Source organism: Gobio gobio (genome assembly GCF_949357685.1).
Source record: "Gobio gobio genome assembly, chromosome: 3".
NCBI classification, from domain to species: Eukaryota; Metazoa; Chordata; class Actinopteri; order Cypriniformes; family Gobionidae; genus Gobio; species Gobio gobio.
The window spans coordinates 54,112,003-54,135,300 of record NC_137099.1 but is presented as its reverse complement, the minus strand read 5'-3'; the positions used below and the strand labels follow the sequence as shown (position 1 = coordinate 54,135,300).

General features: G+C 38.3%; 1 protein-coding gene across 19 annotated transcripts in view; it reads right to left on the bottom strand.

Moving 5' to 3' along the window:
- The window catches only part of nfixa (nuclear factor I/Xa), a 135,099-nt gene that overhangs the window by 20,666 nt on the left and 91,135 nt on the right, over positions 1-23,298 (bottom strand). For 18 of the 19 annotated variants that reach the window (XM_079812715.1, XM_079812726.1, XM_079812716.1 and 15 more), the window contains 6 exons: positions 6,866-6,928; positions 5,243-5,317; positions 2,879-2,999; positions 2,708-2,743; positions 2,462-2,589; positions 2,113-2,193 (listed from right to left, as the gene is read on the bottom strand). In XM_079812715.1, coding sequence (XP_079668841.1) covers positions 2,113-2,193; positions 2,462-2,589; positions 2,708-2,743; positions 2,879-2,999; positions 5,243-5,317; positions 6,866-6,928 — 504 coding nt within the window. The remainder of the gene's footprint in view (positions 1-2,112; positions 2,194-2,461; positions 2,590-2,707; positions 2,744-2,878; positions 3,000-5,242; positions 5,318-6,865; positions 6,929-23,298) is intronic. The other variant, XM_079812729.1, reaches the window with a different exon arrangement.

Below are 23,298 nucleotides of genomic sequence, written 5' to 3'. Positions count from 1 at the left end.
AGATTTTTTTGCATTTTAATAACTATTTGGTAGTCTATTTTTTATGGAAGGTTGTTTCCGCCACAGAATTTTTTAAAGATAATTGCGACCTTTTATCTCACAATTTAAAGAATTGAGTCAAAGATATAAACTCACAATTCTGACTATTTCTCAGAATAGTGAGATATAAACTCACAATTACGATATTAAGTCCAATTCTGAAGTTTATATCTCATTATTCTGAGAAATAAAGTCAGAATTGCGAGATTAACTCACAATTGCAATAAAAAAGTCAGAATTGTGAGTTTATATCTTGCAATTCTGACTTTATAACTCTTTATAAATAATTGTGAGATAAAAAGCTACAAGCTTCCATAATTTTTGGATAATCTAGTAAATAAAAAGATCTTCATCATATATGATTATTTTCCCTATTCATTTGGAATTTTATCGACAAGTTCTAATATTTTTAATATAAAAAATATTTAATAATATTATTACACTTTTTTTTATCAGTGCAAGAACACTTGAGTTAAAAGACTTAAAAACAGCACAATTAATATTATAAAAATGATAGTTCTGACTCAAAAACCTGGATGAGCCACACTGTAAAATAGCCCAAATACACACACCTGTGAACAAGTTGCGACGTTACTTGCCGACCATTAACAACTAAATTCAGCTTCACTAAACAAGTTACTCCTCGTCTTGGCTCGTTTGGTTCATGTCCTGCTTTGTATTTTCACATTCCTCCACATTTCTTTGCCGACTTTAATGTGTAAATAACGTAAAGCAGTCCTTTCCGCAAATAGCCGTGCAAATATAGCCTGTAAACGTTGACACATTTCTACCTTCGCACAGTGTATAGCGTCATACCACCCAACCGTAGTCTTCGGTAAGTGTTCCTTAACTATTAAATTAGCAACACCTCAACTGGTTCAATCCATCACCAGAAAGATGAAAGAGAGATGAAAATAACATGAAAAGGTGAGAAATTGCAGGAGAAAGTGATAACAGAGCAGGGATGGCTCATAATTGGAAGATAACCAAAGAACACACACACACACACACACACACACACACACACAGTCCTCCTGGCACCCATTCCTCAGTATTACTCATACACACACACACACACACACACACTTGAACTTCACTTCAGTTTAATGCTATTTTTTCCTCTCTACATTACAAAGCATTAAATCCCATTTCAGCTTAATTCCCCTTTCTCACTGCACTTTTGAGTGCGTTTGTTCTCGCATGTGTGTGTGCGTGTGTGTGTGTGTGTGCCAGTGAGAACACCCGTGTGTGTGGGAGTGTGCAAATGCGTGTGAAAGTGTTAAGTCTGTATAAGTATATTTATCACGAAATGTGTACACATGCACACAACACACTCTCGCCTCCTGGTTCTTTTGAAATAACAATTTGATGCACTATAAAAATAAATTCCAATATTCACAGCGCAAAAACATTTACAAAAACTAAAGTCGGCTAGTTTTTTTTTTTTTGTATCATCGGGGAAAATTGAGTGAAAAGCATTGCTTTCTGATTATGACATTCACACACAAACGCAGAGCAGATGTCTCCCACTACTGTAGATACACGGAAGAGCCATCTGGGACCAGAACACAGACTGAGAGTGTGTGTGTGTGTGTGTGTGTGTGTGTGTGTGTGTGTGTGTGTGTGTGTGTGTGTGTGTGTGTGTGTGTGTGTGTGTGTGTGTGGTTAATGCATGGACAGAAGGTGCACCTGTGTTGTGCCTTTTCTCAGTGTTTGTTTGTGTGTGTGTTGCTCTGACTTCGACTGTCCCATCTGGGTTCTTCCAACACTACTTGCTGATTGTGTGACTATGGCGATCATTTAGTTTAGTGTCTTACGCACCCCCAAAGCACATCAGCAAGGCTAAAGTATGCTTCGTTGACACTAGACCTCTCATATAATTCTGAATAACATTGAATATTGTCATTAAAAGTGACTATAATAATGTTAAACAACAAACAAATCAATAACATGGGCGAAAGATATATTCTGCTATGTGGTTGACACCTGTCCTGCCCTGTCCTGTCCTGACACTGACCTGACCTTTCCCACTGCTTGTGTACATGTGCAAGTGTGTGAGGTGTGTATTCTAACCATGGTATGGAAACTGCACGCCATCATTCTCATGTTTTATCTTCCTCTCTTGAACACTCGTCAAATGGTGCTGTACTGCAACTGGAGAAGGGAATTGTTAACACGAAAGAAGGTCATGAAGGTCATGGTGTGTTTCATGCATTTTCCACTGACACGGTGCCGGTGCCCAATCTGGCCCAATTCCGCACATTTCCACTGAACCCAAAACACTGAACCCGTCTTGCTCTTAAGACAAGACTCTCTGGTTCAGCTCTCAAGTTAGTGTAAAGTGGGCCGGTCCGAGACCAGACTCAGGCATCAGCACCGTTTCAGTGTAAAAGCCGTATTTGTGTGTAAATGCGATGCTCACCTGCATCAACATCATTTGGCCAGCCACTGGACTGGGAGCTGGTCCCGGCCGGAGAACGACTGGCGTAGAAGACATCATCAACAGGACTCTCCATCTCACTGTCATCTATAGACTTACGCTTATTAGAGCTGCAGAGAGAGAAAGACAGGCCGAGAGGTCAATGCCCCTGTGAGAGATTCCTGTAGACAGGCAGAGAGAAACACAGAAAAGATGCAGAGATGCCGAAATCTGTGACAGACTGAGTACCTCCGAGGAAGACTGGCGTACAGCTCCACCTCAGACCTACAGCGCAAGAAGAACAACAGACAGAAGGAAGGACAAAAAGGAGAGCAAGACAGATCAAATTTCAGTTGAAGAGAGACTGAAACAGGCACAAACAGCAGGTATATGTGTGTGTGTGTGTGTGTGTCTGTTCACCTTGTGGATGGAGGAGAGGCAAGCGAACGTCTGCCGAGTGCTACTTGGTTGATATTGTAGTAACTGGGACTTTCCAGATCCGCAAGTGAGAAATTAGGACCTGATGCTGTTGCAACTGGCGCTGCAGAAGAGATGGAAATGTTGAAGATTGAACTTTTGAAACGTCAAATCGGAAATGCAAGACTTAGAAATCGAACTGAGAGAGAAGTTACTAATGAATGTATGCTAAATGAATACAAGATGTATTTCCTACAGTGTTTCCTATAGGATTTGATGTTTGCAGACCACCCTGCACTCTCACTGTCACTGGGACGGTACTCTTTCAAAAGATGCATCTCTCCTTTTTTACCCTTAAAGGATTAGTTCACTTTAAAATTAAAATGTCCTGATAATTTACTCACCCCCATCTCATCCAAGATGTTCGTGTCTTCCTTTCTTCAGTCGAAAATAAATTACGTTTTTTGAGGAAAACATTTCAAGATTTTTCTTCACACAATGGACCTCAATGGCATCCAAATTCTTGAAGGTCCAAATCAATGCAGTTTCAAAGGAAGGGCTTTGACGCACCACGGATTCCATAATCACGTCGGAAAGGTCACACTAGATGTAGGTGGAAGTACCGCCCCAAGCAACGTGCAAAGACTAATACAAACGCCCTTTACAAAAAACACTCCATCTCCAACTTCAAAATCGCCCGACATCGCTGTTTTACCTTTTTTGCTAAAAGGATGTTTGTATTAGTCTTCGCACGAGCGCTTTGTAAACATGGGGGCGGTACTTCTGCCTTTGTCTAGCGTGACCTTTCCGACGTGATTGCGCAATCTGTGAAGTTTCGCAGAGCAGCACAAGATGAGCAATTTAGGTTCATTTAGGTGTGCCAAGGATTGCGTAATCACGTCGGAAAGGTCACGCTAGATGTAGGCAAAAGTACCGCCCCGTGTTTACAAAGCGCTTGTGCAAAGACTAGTACAAACAACCTTTAGCAAAAAAAAACATTTTTGAAGCTGAAGATGGACTGTTTTTTGGTAAAAGGCATTTGTATTAGTCTTCGCACGTTGCTTGGGGCGGTACTTCTGCCTATGTATAGCGTGACCTTTCCGACGTGATTGCGCAATCCTTAGCGCAGAGTCGCAGAGCAGCGCTAGATGAGCAATTTAGGTTAAAAAGTATATTCTTTTGTGACAGATTGTTTCGCTAGATAAGACCCTATTCCTCGTGTGGGATCGCGCAGAGCCTCTGAAGCCCTTCCTTTGAAACTGCATTGATTTGGACCTTCAACAATTTGGTTGCCATCGAAGTCTATGATGTGGAGAAAAATCCTGGAATGTTTTCCTCAAAAAACTTAATTTCTTTTCCACTGAAGAAAGAAAGACATGAACATCTTGGATGGCATGAGAGTGGGTAAATTATCAGGAAATTTTCATTTTGAAGTGAACTAATCCTTTAAAGGGTGCATATTAGTACCTTTTGAAAGGATAATGTCTCAGTAACCACTTTTGCACCTTTAATTCTGAATGTGCCGACCTTACAACTTGCTAAACGACAGCATTACTTTAGTACTGTTAACTAAAACTACAAAACATTTTTTAAAAATGTGTTACGTGAAATAATATAAACATAAACTGAAATATAATATATAAATAGCTATTTAATTTCAGCCAAGGAAACATTCCTCATTTTCATTTAGTTTTACTCGAAGTAGTAAAATAACAAAAACTGAAATAAAAATGAATAAAACTATAATCGACAAATGATAAAAAAACAACAAAATTAGGTAACACTTTATTTTACAGTGTCTGTTACATTTGTTACATGTACTTACTATAGAAATAACAATAAATGATGCACCGACCAAACCCTAATCCTACCATAACTCTAAAGTAAGTACACGTAGTTAATTAATATTACTCAGTACTTAAATATATAATTACACTGTACCAATGACACACTAAAATACAGTGTAACCCAAAATGACTAAAAGTTTTATTAAAATGAAAATGGGAAATATAAAAATAAAGTAATGAGCTTTTCACCCAGTATTTTATTATGTTTTGCCGTCTTTTTAATTAAAACATTAGCAACACCATTACTCCAAAACTCTAGACTAATTTAAGATACACTAACCTTGCAAATTACCATGAAAAATCAGAAATTCACACATAATAACTTTAGTGAGAGGGTGAGTCACGATTAAGTGAGGATGTTTTCTGATTGATTCATTCCACGATTTAGATCAGTGACTCTTCTGATTCATTAATAAGAACCGCAACAATTGAACGAATAATTCATGAATCGAGCGACATAATTTAGGTAAAACCAGTATTTGTCGCAGATTCAAGAACTGGTGGGTGTTACGGTACTTACTCTGAGACACTCGTACCAGCTCGGCTACGTTCCACACCCCTGAAGTCACAAAGCAGTCCTGAAAACTCAGATGTCCTGCAGAGAGGTAAACACATGCCTCACTCAACTGGAACCTGGGCTCTGTGATAACAGCATGTTGAAAGAGACCAGTGCCACAAGCATCAAATTATAATGCATTACTTATACAGATAAGAAGTTAATATTGAGCAAATTTTGTTTCAGATTTTGCCAGTTAGTCCCATTCTAATACTCTTGCTTATGTGATATTACTGTAGTACACAACCATTCAAAAGTTTAGGGTTGGTAAGATTGTTTTTTTTTTTTAGAGAAACTAATACTTTTATTCAGCATTACATCAGTCAAATGTGAGAGTAAAGACTTTTAAAAATGTCACAAAAATATGTATATTTCTAATAAATGCTGTTTTTTTAATATTCTAATCATCAAAGAATCCTATAAAAACGTTTCACGGTTTCTTTCCACAAAATATGAAGCAGCACAACTGTTTCCACAGTATAAAACTCATGGCTCCCAGCATGCATTGCAGCATTAAGTATGTCACCATTGTTGAGATTCATCTGCTGATTCTTGATATCTGTGTGGGTCTAAACTTTTTCCGCCTAGAATGTGTTTAAAAATCAGAATCAGAATGTCTGATCTGTGGCAAGAAAGTATTGTTGGTGAATATTATTTATTAATATTTTTAGTCAGTGACGAGTTTAGTCAAACATTTTGGTTACTCTTTATTTCGATAGTCCACTTTAAACATTCTACTAACTATAAGTAACTTTGCAACTACATGTCAACTAACTGTCATTAGAGTATTAGTTGACTGTCAGTAGACTGGTAGGTTATGGTTAGGTGTTAGGGTTCGGGTTAGTAGAATAAGTTGAATTGTAGTTGTCAAGTTACTTATAGTCAGTAGAATGTCTGTTGGGGGACCAAAAAAATAAAGTTTTAGTAAATATTAAGCAGACAGTCAACAAATACTCTAATGACAGTTAGTTGACATGTAGTTGCAAAGTTACTTATAGTTAGTAGAATGTCTAAAGTGGACTATTAAAATAAAGTGTTACCAACATTTTTCTTCATGATAATTTTTGTTCATGGCTTCTTTTGATTTGAACAGATTATGTGTTTTGTTAACACTGTAACAAAAACCTCAAACGCACATAAAAAGCCAAGAGTCAAACTGGCCAACTAAAGGAAACACGATCTCCATAATGGCGACCAATAAAACATGAACATCTAAACCTCTGTTAATTCTCAATAAGAGCGTCTATAGATGTCTTTCAGGGTTGGAGGCAAACTCTGCAGGACAGCGACTCACTAGGACCGAATTTGCCAACCCCTGCTCTAAGTAGAGGAAAACAATGGTATAATTGTACACTAAGGACCAATTGTATACCTTTAAAGGTACAGTTATACATTTCGTTCCCGAGGAACAAAATTGTACCTCCACTGTACCTTTTTTTCTGAGAGTGTACATTTTCAAAATATATATTCAAATAGAAAACTGTTATTTTAAATTGTAATAATTTTACTGTATTTGTGGTCTTGTTGAGCAAAAGAGACCGACCCCAAACTTTCGGACGGTAGTGTATAATAGGGAATAAGTCTTACCGTTTGGTGGGGGTTTGATGTCCGAGTCTCCTTGTTGACTGGAATTGTCTGATTGCCCAGATTCTGCATTGAGACAAAACGAAAAAGATGCATTGAAATGGCAGAAAATGCTTCATATTCAATTATTACAGTTCGAATTGGACTGTTCAGTGATGTTTGGACACCACAACATTGTGAGCGGATATTTTCAAGCTGTGTGAACACAAGAGAAAACGAGAGACGAGTGTCTGAGTACATATGCATGAAAGTGTGCGTTATCAGCACAGTTTATGGCAGGCTGCGTGTGCATGTGTGTTTGTGGAGGTGTTTATCGGGCGGTTGTGGGTGATAAGGGAACACACTGGCCCATGCCAGCACGATTTGATAGAGTGTGTAGAGATTAGGACAAATACACTCGCACTAACAAAAGAACAGCAGACTAAACGGAGGAGAAAGAGCGAGACGGTCTCTTTTCTCTCCTTTTAGCATGTCGTCTCCATCTCTGTCTCTCTCTCTCTCTTTCTCTTTTTCTGGAGTCCTGGCAGCCATTTTAGTCTTTGGCAGCCATCTTAGTATTGGCGGTGTACACACATTCCTGCTAGCTGACGACACACACACATACACACAGGATAAACATAGGCCCAAACCCATGAAGACGGATGGAAAATGTGTACAGTAGGTTGTGTTTCACACGGCATACAGCATCCCAGTCCTGTGTGAGCTCACTGATGCTCAGACTGAGGGCAAAAGGGCGGACGATACGATCAGCGACCGTCACTCAGTCTCAATGCGTGCTGATTCCTGCCGACATGAGCAACAGCTTCCATTTGAATTCGTTACGGATTCGAAAGAAGCCCTAGCCGGTGTTGCTTTCAAAATCGTCGCTTTTTTTCGTTCTGGAGCTTGAAAGCAGCCGCCACACCTTCTACTATCAATAAACAGAAAAGAGCAGCTGGGGTGTTCTTCAAAATGTCACCTGTTGTGTTAAGGAAGAAAGTCATACAGGTTTGTAACGACATGAAGTTCAGCTAATAATAAAGGAACTGTCATTGAACTTCTACCTATTACCTATGATCTATTGTAAATGCAGCCTGATCTCATGCGTATCTATAGCACAAATTGTATTTATTGTGCGATTTATACGCCAAAAATGAGTTTTTACGTGCATATGTTACGCAGTTTTCATTTGCATATGATACGCACTTTATAACGTGTTATATGCACGTGACCCACACCACTAAACCTACCCACTAGAGTGACAATGCGTATCATATTGTGCTATATATACGCATTTCATGAGAATGTGTTGGTCAATGTATTGTAGATGAGGGCAGTTGACTGAAACCTGCTGAATATTTGTGATCTTTTCACACAGTGTCACACATACACACAGATCGGTGCAGACTGCAAACTTTGCAAACTGACTTCAACCCACACACAAATGATGTTCATACAGTATGTACTGTTCATCTAGAGCAGCTTTATGAGGTAAAACACAACCAAAAGGGGGAAAAAACCTTTTTAACTACGGTTTCTTTAATGTTTTAGGTTATTGAAACATGCACCCCAACTTCTTTTTTAATATACACGGCACTCTAAATAAAGCTGGGTTGTTTTAACCCATGTCTGGGTCAAATATGGACAAACCCAACCGTTGGTTTAAATGTTTAAAATAAAATTTGGGTTGAAACAATCCAACATTTTGCTATTCAAAAGTATGGGGTTGGTCATTTTTTTATGTTTGTGAAAGAAGTCTCTTCTGCTCACCAAGGCTGCATAGATATATTAGATTTAAAAAAAAATACAGTAATCATTTTAAATATTATTAAAATGTAAAATAACTGTTTTCTATGTGAATATATTGTAAACGTAATTTATTCCTGTGATTAAAGCTGTATTTTCATCATCATTACTCCAGTCTTCAGTGTCACATGATCCTTCAGAAATCATTCTCATATGAGGATTTGATGCACAACAAACATTCATTTTTCAGGATTCAATAAAATACAAAGTTCAATAGAAAAGCATTTATTTCAAATATATATATTTTTTTTAGGATTATAAATGTCTTTACTGTCACTTTTGGTCAATTTAATGCATCCTTGCTGAATAAAAGAAGTATTTTTAAATTTATTTTTTAAATCTAACCCCAAACGTTTCTCTCGTATGTGATTTTTTTGTTGTTTAATATAATCTTTTCCTAAAAACACACCTGAAGGTTTTATAAAAGTAGACCATATCATTTGTGAACTATATTCCAACTCTTCTGAAGACCAAAATGAATGTCTAATTCTTAACAGGATTTTATGTTAAAACGTCATTATGTACTGCAGCTGTCAAATGGAATTCGGTGCACGTTGCACCTTACATGTCCTTTTTAATATCCTTTATAATGACATGAGATTTGAGACTTTAGGTACATGTGTGTTTGTGCCTAAAAACGACTCTCTCTGTGTCTTTTAAACACGTCTCTCTCTGACCCAAACAGATGTTAAACCCCATACAGCCACTTTTTCTCCGCCCCCTCCCTCCGTCCCCGTTTATCAGCATGCAGTTGGGTTTCGCTTAAGAGGTTTAGCATTATGTTGCTAAACATTCTGACCTTTTTTTAATCCATAATGCTCTTAAAGTGTTCCAAAGCGCCCTAATCCCCTCCGCCTTCTCACTCCGTGGCTCTCCGCACTCATTTATCAGCCAATAGTCATCATTCTCCGGCTTCCTTTCAGCTCTAATTATTTATTTCTCATCCTGAGCTCAGTGTCACGATGAGAAATATCTCATAGCTCGAGGGCATCCGTATATTTGTGCGGCACCGAGCTGTTTGACTGTGAGCGCGCTGGATTACAGATGCTCGGGAGTTACGGAGTCAGCCGAGACAAACATCTGTCTGCACTTACACATGAAGAGCTTTAGGGAGCAGCTCGGCGAACGTAAACTCATTTGTGAGGTTATTTCATTAAAAGCAAGCTGGTTTTCAATGTGCATTTGCGTGTGTACATTTTTCTATGTATGCATGTGTAAGTCTGTGTATGAAGGAGCAGGTGTGTGAGATTGGTTTCGGCACAGCCTGTCACCCATCTGTGTGCCCGTCTGCAGCCAGAGTCTGCCAACACACACACACACACACACACACACACACACACACACACACACACACACACACACAGAACGAGAGAGAGAGAGAGAGAGAGAGAGAGAGAGAGAGAGAGAGAGAGAGAGAGAGAGAGAGAGAAAGGAGAAAGAGACACACATAAGCAGAGAGACAAGACATGAGAGCAAAAAAAATAAAAATAGGCATCTTTCACACATAAATCCAAGCATCTCCATCAGTGTGCTGACATAAATAGCTTTAACACACACTCACACCAGAGCGATTCACCCTGGCTATTGAAGACATGTGATTTGGGCTCTTTACAAGCTTTTGACTGGATGGGCACATCAGATCTCAAAGGAATCCCAGGAGGACACTTGTCCACAAAGACAGACAGACAGGCAGAGAAGGATTGGGAAGGTCGAATAATAATCACACAATGTTTCTCAAAATACTATAGAAATGATAACAATCTCCTAAAGACAGATCATAGTTGGTTTTGAGTAACTATTCTACTCTGCTCTACTTTGTTCTATTATACTCTTTTCAATGATATTCTATTGTAAAAGCTTGCCAAGGTCACATCTGAACTCAATTCAAGGAGATTTTTTTTTTTTTTACCATTTCCACAAAAATTATTAAGATGAATAATGATCATAAATGTTTCTTGAGTATCAAATCATCATATTAGAATGATTTCTGAAGGATCATGTGACACTGAAGACTGGCGTAATGATGCCGATAAATGATCACAGGAATAAATTACATTTTAAAATAGAAAATTGTAAAGAATATTTTACAATATTACTGTTTAGCTGACATTTTGATCAAATGAAGAGTTGGTGAGCATAACAGACTTCTTTCAAATACAATATATATAAAAAAATTACCAACCCCAACCTTTTGAACAGTAGTGTACAAACTCTTAATAATTTTGTATTAATATAGCCTATATTATATATATCAAATAATATATTTAATTGAGAATGAGATTTATTTGCAATTAATGTACAATACTGAACACTTCAGTGGAGAAATATTCTTAATGTCCATGTGATTATGTAAAAACGATTCATAAAAAAAGAAGATATCATCTTTATGCTAAATATAAATTAGCATTTTTTCCCTTTGGTTTCCGCCACTCAATGTGACCTGGTCATGATTTCCTGAGGTTCACCTCTTTGAAGTCTATTCTAACTGTGTCCAGTAGGGGGCTCCTGAGGGCAGTGAGGACGTCAGGCATGCAAACAGCCGAGTGAAAAGCCCTAGAGCTTTAGGAGACAGCAGGTGATGTGATTTGGGCCATTTCAGGACAGTCACAGGTGTGCAATTTCACATCAACAAACATCACCTTTCAGTGTCAATAAAAATAAACACCGTTTGTTGACACTTGTGGTTTGATCGCTTTCTTCACACAGCACAAGCACGAGGCCAATAAATTACATCATAAACACACTCTTATGCAATACAAACAGAGAAATACACTGATAAAGCTCCCCAGACTTACTATCTAAGGCTGAATCCGGAGAGATACGGCAGGATGTGAATCCATTTGTGCGAATGTGTGTGAGAGTGTGTCCTCAGAACACCCCGTGACCCAGACAGGATGTGACTGTTAAATAGGCTTCACAATAGTTCAGTGTGTGAAGGGCTGCACAGGATACCAGGTATAACACACACACACACACACACACACACACACACACACACACACACACACGTTGGATTTCCATGTTTTATGGGGACGTTCCATAGACATAATGGTTATACTGTACAAACTGTAATAATCTCTCCCCTACACTAAACCTACCCACCACAAATGCATTTTGATATGATTTTTAAGCTGTTTTCCTCATGGGAACCAAACAGTCTTTGTGGGGGGAATACCTGAACCACACACACTTTTGATCAATTTAACGCATCCTTGCTAAATAAAAGTAATAATTTGAAGAAACCCCCCAAACTTGTCAATGCTAACAACACACTAGCATCAAAGCGGAGAGTTTTGCGCACAGCAGCACCACTCTTGATTTTCAGAAAATGCCCAAATCTTTTTGGACGGTGCTACAGAGATCCACCGAACTGATCATGTGACGTAAAAATGCCACTTTGTGCCACAGAAAGAGAAAGAAAGTGATACAAAGAGAAAGAGCCTGAAGGAGGTCTGGGAACAGAAGGTTCTGCCAAAAAAGCCGGGAGAGAGAATTAGGAGGGGGAAGGCAGACGGGATCTGTTGCCAAGGAAAGTGAAGAGAAGAGAGGAGTACACAACATACATCTAGACAAAGAGAACAGAGCGAACAGACAACTAATAGAGGAGGAGAACAAACAGAATAACAGACAGAAGACACACACTGATACATGAACACACATGCACTTTGACCCTCGAGTCACGGAGCCAGAAACCTAACATGCTTGCATGTGGAAGGTTGGGTTCCTTTTCTAGCCAATCGCAGGGCTGGAAACCGAATGCACGGGCCAATGAAATATGGGGGTTCCGATCCAAACTCCGCCCCCCTCACAGTTCTTTGTGTATTGTGTAGTTGAAGCACACAGATGCTCAATGATGTCATGAGTGTGTGTTCTGCAGCGGGTCGGACGGTCGTCCGAGGTCACCGAGGGTTAGCGAACTGTCAGTCGTGACAGCTGGACAGGGGAAGGAGTTCTACACATGGATACACATCTTTGAGTTTATCCATGTTGTATAAAACTAGAAAGTGGGGCAACATGCATGCATGCGTGTGAGTTTATGCGCTTATCGGTATGATCCTTTAGCGCTACCGCACTAATAAACCTCAGTACATGATTAGAGGATCCAATAAGCTTTTCCCAGAATCCTCAGCGGTCCTAAAAACAAGCAAACATCCGAGCATAAACATACACAAACACATCTCGACGAGGGAGTGCAGACACAGGTCAGAGTTTAACAAATAGCTGATCTGTGCTGTACTGAGCTCAGTGTGTGTGAGTGTGTGTGTGGTTTGGCTCTTATCTTATTAAATGAGGTAAGGAGCTTGAAGGGGAGTTTGCCCCATCTAGATTTTCGCTGTTCGTCGCAGCACTAACAATTGGCTGTTGACAGGCTACCGGCTCGTGTCTTGACGTTGATCTGGGACCTTCTCCTCTCAACATGAGGCAGCCGGTCTGGGGAACATGGAGTAGGACGGTCCCAGGCTTCAGCGGAGGCCTACAGAGCCCCTCCAAATGGCAGAATCCCAACTAAAAACTGACAGCAAGCATGCAAAACTAGATAAAAAGTAGTGTTTACAAAACTTGCCGCTACAATGCTAGAGGGTTGCAAAGGCGTTGTTATGCAGCTTCTAAAAATAGGGATGCACGATAATGGTTAAAATCACGATTTGTTTCTTTTTGCATTTCATCAGATATTTTTTGCATTTTCACAAAAATGTTACAAAAAATATGTAGAACACACTCTCTACCGGTAAAACCTTAAGAAGCTTCTCTTAAAAGGCAAAATAGTGCAATTCCTAATATTAATTCCAATAATTTCAAAGTATGTTTATATTGAAGCACAGAGGTAAAGCATTCATTCAGCAACTACAATCACAAACAATATAGGTAAGATTCATGTTTGGATTTATAACAGTTTGTTATTGAGAAGGTGTGCTCTCAAATTTAATTGCAGCAAATAGCACAAAAAAGCCTTGTTTAAGTAGAAAATCACAATGGAGATCGCTAAAACCTTCATGTTTCTGTATCTGTGTTTTCAGATCACACTGTAAAAAAAATTTTAAAACTTTTTTTAAAGAAATTGTATGTTCTACTAAATGACCAATTGGATATTTGAGTTGAATAAACTTAAAATTGTATGTTTTACTAAGTGACAACTTGGATATTTGAGTTGACTAAACTTAAAATTGTATGTTCTACTAAGTGACAACTTGGATATTTGAGTTGATTAAACTTGAAACTGTATGTTTTACTAAGTGACAACTTGGATATTTGAGTTGAATAAACTTAAAACTGTATGTTTTACTAAGTGACAACTTGGATATTTGAGTTGACTAAACTTAAAATTGTATGTTCTACTAAGTGACAACTTGGAAATTTGAGTTGATTAAACTTGAAACTGTATGTTTTACTAAGTGACAACTTGGATATTTGAGTTGACTAAACTTAAAACTGTATGTTCTACTAAGTGACAACTTGGATATTTGAGTTTACTAAACTTAAAACTGTATGTTCTACTAAGTGACAACTTGGATATTTGAGTTGACTAAACTTAAAACTGTATGTTTTACTAAGTGACAACTTGGATATTTGAGTTGACTAAACTTAAAATTGTATGTTCTACTAAGTGACAACTTGGATATTTGAGTTGATTAAACTTGAAACTGTATGTTTTACTAAGTGACAACTTGGATATTTGAGTTGACTAAACTTAAAACTGTATGTTCTACTAAGTGACAACTTGGATATTTGAGTTGATTAAACTTGAAACTGTATGTTTTACTAAGTGACAACTTGGATATTTGAGTTGAATAAACTTAAAACTGTATGTTTTACTAAGTGACAACTTGGATATTTGAGTTGACTAAACTTAAAATTGTATGTTCTACTAAGTGACAACTTGGAAATTTGAGTTGATTAAACTTGAAACTGTATGTTTTACTAAGTGACAACTTGGATATTTGAGTTGACTAAACTTAAAACTGTATGTTCTACTAAGTGACAACTTGGATATTTGAGTTTACTAAACTTAAAACTGTATGTTCTACTAAGTGACAACTTGGATATTTGAGTTGACTAAACTTAAAACTGTATGTTTTACTAAGTGACAACTTGGATATTTGAGTTGACTAAACTTAAAATGTTATGTTCTACTAAGTGACAACTTGGATATTTGAGTTGACTAAACTTAAAACTGTATGTTTTACTAAGTGACAACTTGGATATTTGAGTTTACTAAACTTAAAATGTTATGTTCTACTAAGTGACAACTTGGATATTTGAGTTGACTAAACTTAAAATTGTATGTTTACTAAGTGACAACTTGGATATTTGAGTTGACTAAACTTAAAATTGTATGTTCTCCAAAGTGACAACTTGGATATTTGAGTTGACTAAACTTAAAACTGTGTTTTACTAAGTGACAACTTGGATATTTGAGTTGACTAAACTTAAAACTGTGTTTTACTAAGTGACAACTTGGATATTTGAGTTGACTAAACTTAAAATTGTATGTTCTACTAAGTAACAACTTGGACCATTTATGATTTAAACTCTGACATCTGGCAACCCCAAACTCAATGCAAGATAACAGATATAACAGGATAAATAACCAGTGGGCGGGAGAAATTGTGATCACATTTAAAATATGATTAATCATGTAGTCCTCTTCTAAATTGTTCGGGTGTGATTTTTAGTGTGTTGCTATGAGGTTGCTAGGGGATTGTGGGTGGTTGCTAGGTCGTTACTTGCTGGCCCAAGTCATAAAAATTTCTTTCCTTCCCACAAAATGGTGCAACCCATTTTACTTCCATAATGTGACTTCTGTAATGAGTGAATCGAAATATTTAAGAAGAAATTAAATAGATTTTGGATAGTGAAAAGTTGGAGGGGAATGGGTTAAACAGTAGGAGGACCAGAAAAAGAAAGTAATTTCTAAAGAGGAAGTGATTACAAAGATATTTTTTTCCTGATTAATCGTTCACAATAAGGCCAGGTGAAGACAGTCGATTTTAATTTCAATTTGAGGATTAAGGGTTTTGCCATAATGAACACAACAAATAACATCCAACTCATTTTGTAAGAACGGCTAATATTTACGGAGCTTTAGAGTGATCAGAACGCAGCAAACCATCATCCTTAGAAAATCCGTCACAGACATGAAAGCTCGAGATGCAGAGAAATAAAGAGAACGAGAGCGAAAGAGCCATGAAGGTTTCTCTAGTGGAACTGCAAGTGACTGCATCTGTTTGGCAGCAGCTCAGAAAAGTCTAGTGTTTCAGCCTCCACACACACACACAGAGAAAGCTCAGAGAGAGCTAGTGTTTCAGGCCTCGGCCTCAGGGACTGCTATTCCAGGCTAGTTTATGAAAAACAGCTTTATGTGGAAAAAGGGGGAAACGTTGGAAGAGAGAGAGAGAGAGAGAGAGAGAGAGAGAGAGAGAGAGAGAGAGAGAGAAAGAGAGAGAGAAAGAGAGAGAGGCTGAATCAGAGGGAGTCTGCAGTTAGAAACAAAGGCCACGTACGCACTGCAAAGTTTTGGGAGTGATAACCTTATTAAAATGTGGGAGTGACTCCCTGAAGTTACCATTATGTGAGTGTTCGGGATGCAGGAGTGATTCCTGAACCTGTGATAGCTGACAAAGTGACGGTGCACAAGAGACACTGATGCACACGGTTTGCCTGCTTTACCTGGTAGAATTGGTACCAAAATACGCAAAAGAGTCGCACACCTCCATTTCAGTGATCACACAAAGAGAATGGAGACATAAATATGATTTTAAATATGAATCGTGCATTTTTGTTAAAACCTTTACATAAATGATTCACTGCAAAACTCACTCAATACATATTCTGGTATCCTTACTGGGTTTAACAAACAGATCAAAAATTCAAAAGTTTAGGGTAAACAATATTTTCACAATATTTGTGCTTTTTTTTCCCTATTTATAATTGGTTCTCCCCCCACCCAGAAGCGAGCAGGAAGCGAGGGTCATGTTTAACGTGAGGAATAGGGGAGGAGACATCTGCTCTGTCCTGAAACAGGCCACAGATGCATCAGCTCTGTGACTCTCTGGCCAGTGGAGCACAGCTGGGAGGCAGGTGCTGTCTATCATCTGGCATGAAGCGAATCACAATAACCTCAAATGAACCGGCTCTGTTCCCGCCCTCAGCAGCCCTCGGGGTGAGCGGCACAGACCGCCTCTCAGAAACACCTACAAGCCCAGATGTCATGCACCGCCAGCCATATTTATCATTAAACATTGCTTTCCAGAGCATGACGACTTCTAAAAGATTGACTGCTACAAACAGAGCACAGGCAATGTTTAGTTTACTTTTACCATGATTTATACTTAGATGCTTTTGTAGTGTTTCAGAAGACCTATAGCGATAGTTCACCCAAACGCTGTTATTTACTCGCCCTCATGCCGTTCCAAACCTGTATGACTTTCTTTTTGTGGAAAACAAAATAAACAATATTTTGAAAAATGTCTTCTTCTTTTTTTGTCCATATAATGGAAGACATTGTGGTCTCATGTTGTTCTGCAGCCCACCTGACTTTCACTGTATAGAAAAACAGTGTATCTTCTTTTGTGTTATACAGTACATGTAGTTCATACAGGTTTGGAACGACATGAGAAATTTAATTTTGAACTAACTCTTTAAGACAATCAGAGCAGATCCATGTGCACAACCATTTAAAATGATAAGGCTTATATGAGACAAAAAAAGTATACTTTTATTTAGAAAGAATTAATTAGATTGATGTCAAAAGTGACAGTCAAGGCATTTATAATAATCATTCAAATTTTTTTTTTAAACTTTCTATTCTATATTAAGCAGAACAACTGTTTTCAACATTGATAATTGCTTGAGCAGCGGTTAGAACAGAACAGAACAGAATAGAATAGAATAGAATAGAATAGAATGGAACAGAATAGAACAGAACAGAATGGAATGGGAAAAATAGAACAGAATAGAATGGAACAAAATAGAATAGAACAGAATAGAGCATAACGGGAAAAAATAGAACAAAACAGAACAGAATAGAATGGAATGGAATGGAACAAAATAGAACAGAACAGAATAGAATGGAATGGAACAAAATAGAACAGAATAGAACAGAACAGAATAGATTGGAACAAAATAGAACAGAACAGAACAGAATAGAATAGAATGGAACAAAATAGAACAGAACAGAATGGAATGAAACAAAACAGGACAGAAAATAACAATAGAATGGAACAAAATAGAACAGAACAGAATAGAATAGAATGGAACAGAACAGAATTGAACAAAATAGAACAGAACAGAATAGAACAGAATGGAACAAAATAGAATTGAATGAAACAAAATAGAACAGAATAGAATGGAATGGAACAAAATAGAACAGAACAGAATGGAACAAAATAGAATTGAATGAAACAAAATAGAACAGAATAGAATGGAATGGAACAAAATAGGACAGAAAAGAACAAAATAGAATGGAACAAAATAGAACAGAAAAGAACAAAATAGAATGGAACAATATAGAACAGAACAGAATGGAACAGAACAGAACAAAATAGAACAGAATGGGATGGAACAAAATAGAATTGAATGAAACAAAATAGAACAGAACAGAAAGGAACAAAATAGAATAGAACAGAACAGAATGGAATGGAATAGAATAGAATATAAATCATCATATTAGAATGATTTCTGAAGTATGTGACACTGAAGACTGGAGTAATATTGCTGAACATTCAAAATTTAAAATAGAAAATGTTTTTTTTTTTTTTGCCAATTATAATATTTCACAATATTACTGTTTTGCGATTTTTGGAACAGATAAATGCAGCGCTGGTGAACAGAACAGAGAACAGTTTCTTTCCTCAGGCCATCTACCTCATGAACAGTCATACCTTTACATAAATGTATACAGTGTATTTTTATATATATATGTATTTTAATTGTTGTTATCTATGTCTTGTCAGTGTCATTCTGTCTGTGGAAGCTTCTGTCACAAAGACAAATTCCTTGTATGTGCAAGCATACTTGGCAATAAGGCTGCAACTAATGATTATTTTGATAATCGATTAGTTGGATGAATATTTTTTCGATTAATCGGATAAAAATCCCTTTTTTTAAACTGACAAAACACACTATTCCACATCCTGCCCAAAGCTCTCCTTCAAACAAACGTGTCAGCTGAGTGCTATGAAAACATACAAAGTGAATATACCTTACAAAAATTAACCATGGTTTTACAACGAATAAAACAAATAAAAAATTATATTATAATAATAAATAAATAAAACAGGGTTATTGTAGTTATTCCATGGTAACCAAATTAACCATAGTTTTGCTTCAATCCATAGTTTAACTATGGTATTTGTGTGGTTATACAAATGGTTATCAATACACCACAAAACATGGTTTTACTATCTTATAGAACCATGGTTAATTTTCATAAGGGTATATCTGTGCAAAATAAGTTACTACACAAAAGGACAGTTTAAATCCCTAGTCCCTACATTAAAATGATATTTAAAGAAAAACAAAAACACAAAAAAACACAAACTCAGTGTTCTGAGGAATGTTCTGCAGGAACACACACACATTCGCTATGGACAAAGTAACCTGTTACTGTCCTTTCTTTATCCTGTAGAAACATCTTACATTTATATTCATCACTCCACTATTTTTAGATGCATTTTGCCCATAGAAATGCGTTATGCAGTGCTGTAATTTGGGGCGACCGGTGGAAGTTAGTGGCAGACCCGACTAATCGATAATGAGAATCGTTGCCGATTATTTTCATTACCGATTATTTCATTATCAATATTTTATCGACTAGTTGTTGCAACCCTACTTGGCAATAAAGCTCATTCTGATTCTGAAAAAATCCTTCCGACCCAAAACTTTTGAATTGTACTGTACTTGACTTTTTTGGTGCTTTCCTGACAGACAAGGTCACCATGAGCCACACAAAAATGTCTCATTTGAACAGCTAAAAGGTTTGGAACAACATGCGAGTGAGTAAATAATGACCAAACGTTCATTTTTTTTGGATGAACTATTCCTTTATTGCTGCCAGAGTTCACCCGTACTCCTTAATTTGATCTGATGCACGTGATTTGATTTCTTTTCAGCTACTAGGAGCAGGAGTCCAACCCCTCAGCTCGCAACACCAGATGCAGCTCAGACATCTAAACATTTGCTTAGTGATTTAGTTTTCTGTTTTAGTTGGGTGGCGTTCACCTCACTGGCAGCAAACGCACATACCCTGCGGCCGAGACGCTGGGTTTTCCCTCGTTTTCTTCCTCTCCTTTTTCCTTTCCCCTGTTCTTTTCAAGGACTAGTATTTTTGTGGCGTTGTGATCGGCCCCACCGACATCTGCAGATTCTCACGGAGAGTGCAGGAATTCAGTCACACACTCGCTGTTGCAGAAAAGCGTCCCACACACTTCCCCCTTTTCATCAAGGGTGACGAGAGAGAGAAGGGTAGGGGGGAAGGATTGAAGATGGAATGAGAGGAAAAAAAGAGGTAATTGCAGGAAAGTGGGATTATTAGGCCATCAGTATCCTTTCAGACAGAAACTGCCAGATAAGTGAAATCAGATGGCAAGAGAGAGAGAGAGCAACACAGGGCTTGTCTGATGCTTGAAAGGTTGTGATGGTCAAGTGTCCACCTTATTTAGTGGCTTGTCTTAAATACTGTCGTATTGTGGGGTATTGATCCTTGTCCATTTATTGCTACACTACCGACCCAAACGTTTGGGGTCGGTAAGATTTTTTCTTCTGCTCACCATGTCTGCATTTATTTCACAAATACAGTACAAACAGTAATATTATATATAATTAATTGTTAACAAATAATTGTTTTCTACTTGAATATATTTAAAAGGGCACCTATTATAAGTCTCTGATGTCCCTAGAGTGTGTATGTGGAAGTTTTAGCTCAAAATACTTTTTTTGCGGCGAGCAAAAACGGCCCGTTTTTGTGTGTATCCCTTTAAATGCAAATGAGCTGGTGCCTCTGGCCCCCTTTCAGGAAGAGGGCGGAGCTTCAAGAGCTCATGCTCCGGTGACAATGTCATCTCACTGAATGAAAATATCAAAACAGAAACTCTCAGTAGCGGCGTTCAGTTCGAACTGGGGTCGGACAATAATGCCTACAGAGCCAGAGAATAAATGGTGCATGGAGATGGAACAGATTTAGGGCCCTATCATACACTCGGCGCAATGCAAGTGTTTTTTGCTAGTTTCAGCCTGATGCAGTTATCATTTTCACGTCCAGCGCCACATTGTTTAAATAGCAAATGCACTCGCACCCATCTGTGCCAGGTGTGTTCAGGTGCATTGTTGGCGTGTTACTATTTTAGGGCAACTGAAAACAACTGCGCCATTGACCAACAAAAACCTGGTCTAAAGTCAATAGCGCAGTATTTTTGGTGTTATTTAAAGGGCGTGTTAGTAATATGCGCCTATAGGCGGGTGCACAACGCACATACACTCTGATTATTACACACACAGGGATGCGCAGCAGCACACAAACAATTCTAAATATATTCAAATAAAAGGATTCCTCTCCGGAGAAGATTCCTCTTCCCGCTCGCAAATTCCGCCACATAAATAACGAATCCGCGATGGCGTGAGCGCAACTGGCTTTTAAAGGGAATGGGAGATGAGACTCTGATTGGTTTATTGCACGTTACACCCAAAACACACCCATGACTCATTAAACCACGCCGTTTTTTCCGTCGTTAAACTAGCAAAAGTGGATTCGGACCCTAAGTGCACCTGCGCCATGCGCTTTAGACGATACGCTTAGATAGTTAAAATAGGGCCCATAGTTTTGTTTAATTCCGGTTCTAACTTATTTGTCATCTTGCTTTTATCCACTATTAATACAAGCCTGCTGTAGCGGACCCTGTCCAAATGATGGCCAAAACCTTACTGATGAGTTTTATGAAGTTTATTGGACGTCACACAAAAGATGAAGCGTCCGTTTTACTCCACAAAATCAATGTAAGAGCTGAACAAAACACAGTACAAGAAGTGCGCATTAAAGTATTGTCCATAAACTCTCTCTCTCCGATGCATTATCATCAACATACACTGCGAATTACACAAAAACACAAATATATACAGACCTTTTCAGGCGGTGCTTAATAAACTGGTCAACTTTATATCCGTAAAACAACTCTGATAAACTGTAATAAAGTGCACGCTCTCCCTTTCATTACTGCCGGAACCAGTATCGCTCCGGAGACTGTAAGCTGGATCACGAACAGTTGGTACAGATCCTTCCTTGAGTAACAACTTTTTAGCAAAGCCTGCCTTGTCTCTAAACCTGCTCCGGCGTCGAAACAATGGCGGACTGTGTACAGCTCACTCAGGACCAGGGTTGCCAGGTTTTCACAACAAAACCTGCCCAATTGCTACTCAAAACTAGTCCAAAACAAGCCCAATCGCGTTTCAGGGGGGGTTCCCCGTTAAAAATTGCGTTCGGGGGTAAAATATGTGTTTTTTTTTTTGTAAAATATGTGTTTAAAATTCGCATTCCCGGGGCTAAATATCACATAATTGGGTTCGTTTCAACCCGCGGACATGAAAAACAGCCCGCGACAACAGTGTTTAAGGAGCCCAATTCCGCTGGAAAACCGCGGACTTGGCAACACTGCTCAGGGCGGGTCTTTGCTGAAATGGCCGTGTCCGTCAGCAGTCGTGGGAGGGGCATGTGCAAAGTGACGTCACTTTGCCCAGAATCTGTGAACGTCTTGTTCTGAGACCATGCCTATAAATTTAAGGGGATTTAAAAAAAAGCACTGGGTGTATTTTTATCATTATAGGGTAGCTGTGTACACACACATTTAGGTTCAAACACCATGTAAAAGTGAATTTTGGATAATAGGTGCCCTTTAAAATGCAATTAATTCCTGTGATGCAAAAATATTCAGCATTATTACTTCAGTCTTCAGTGTCACATGATCCTAATATGATGATTTGCTGCTCGAGAATCATTTCTGATTATTATCCATGTTGAGAACAGGTGTGCTGCTTCACATTTGTGTATCCAGTATTATACTAAAACTCACCGTGCTTCTGAATACCCAGCTAAAGATGACCAACTGCATCATTTGCAGGAAGCTGAAATGCTGAGGAGTCTGTGAATGTGAGGTCGCTTTAGATTTAGGTACGGGACTGTTCGAAAATGTGAACGCGTTTAGCTGGCCGGCAAGGATTCATCATCTTCTCATTAGCTTTGAGTTGAGGTAATTACATTATACAAGTTAATTACTCCGTTTGGCATCTCTGCTGAATGACAGGACAGCAAGTTCTAGAACAAAAGTGATCCTGAGCCATGGAATCTCGAAACCTTCTCTGGTTCTCCGATAAGAGCAGCTGGAACCCATTAACACGTTCAGAACTGAATCGCACTTAATTTCTCCTGCACGTCTTTCTCTTTACCTCACTAATGTTTCAAGACTCCCTGGGGACCCGCACCAGTGCATGCTGGGATGGCTGGGTGAGATCTTTTACATCATTATCCCATTCATTTTGCCCTGGCAAGTGTGTACTGGGGTCAGGCTGAGTCTGTGTGAGCGTATTTGGGCTTTATCTCTGCAGTCAGTTAGTCAGCCTAATACTTTATGGCTTGTAGCTGCTGATCTGTTGTAGGTTTAGCT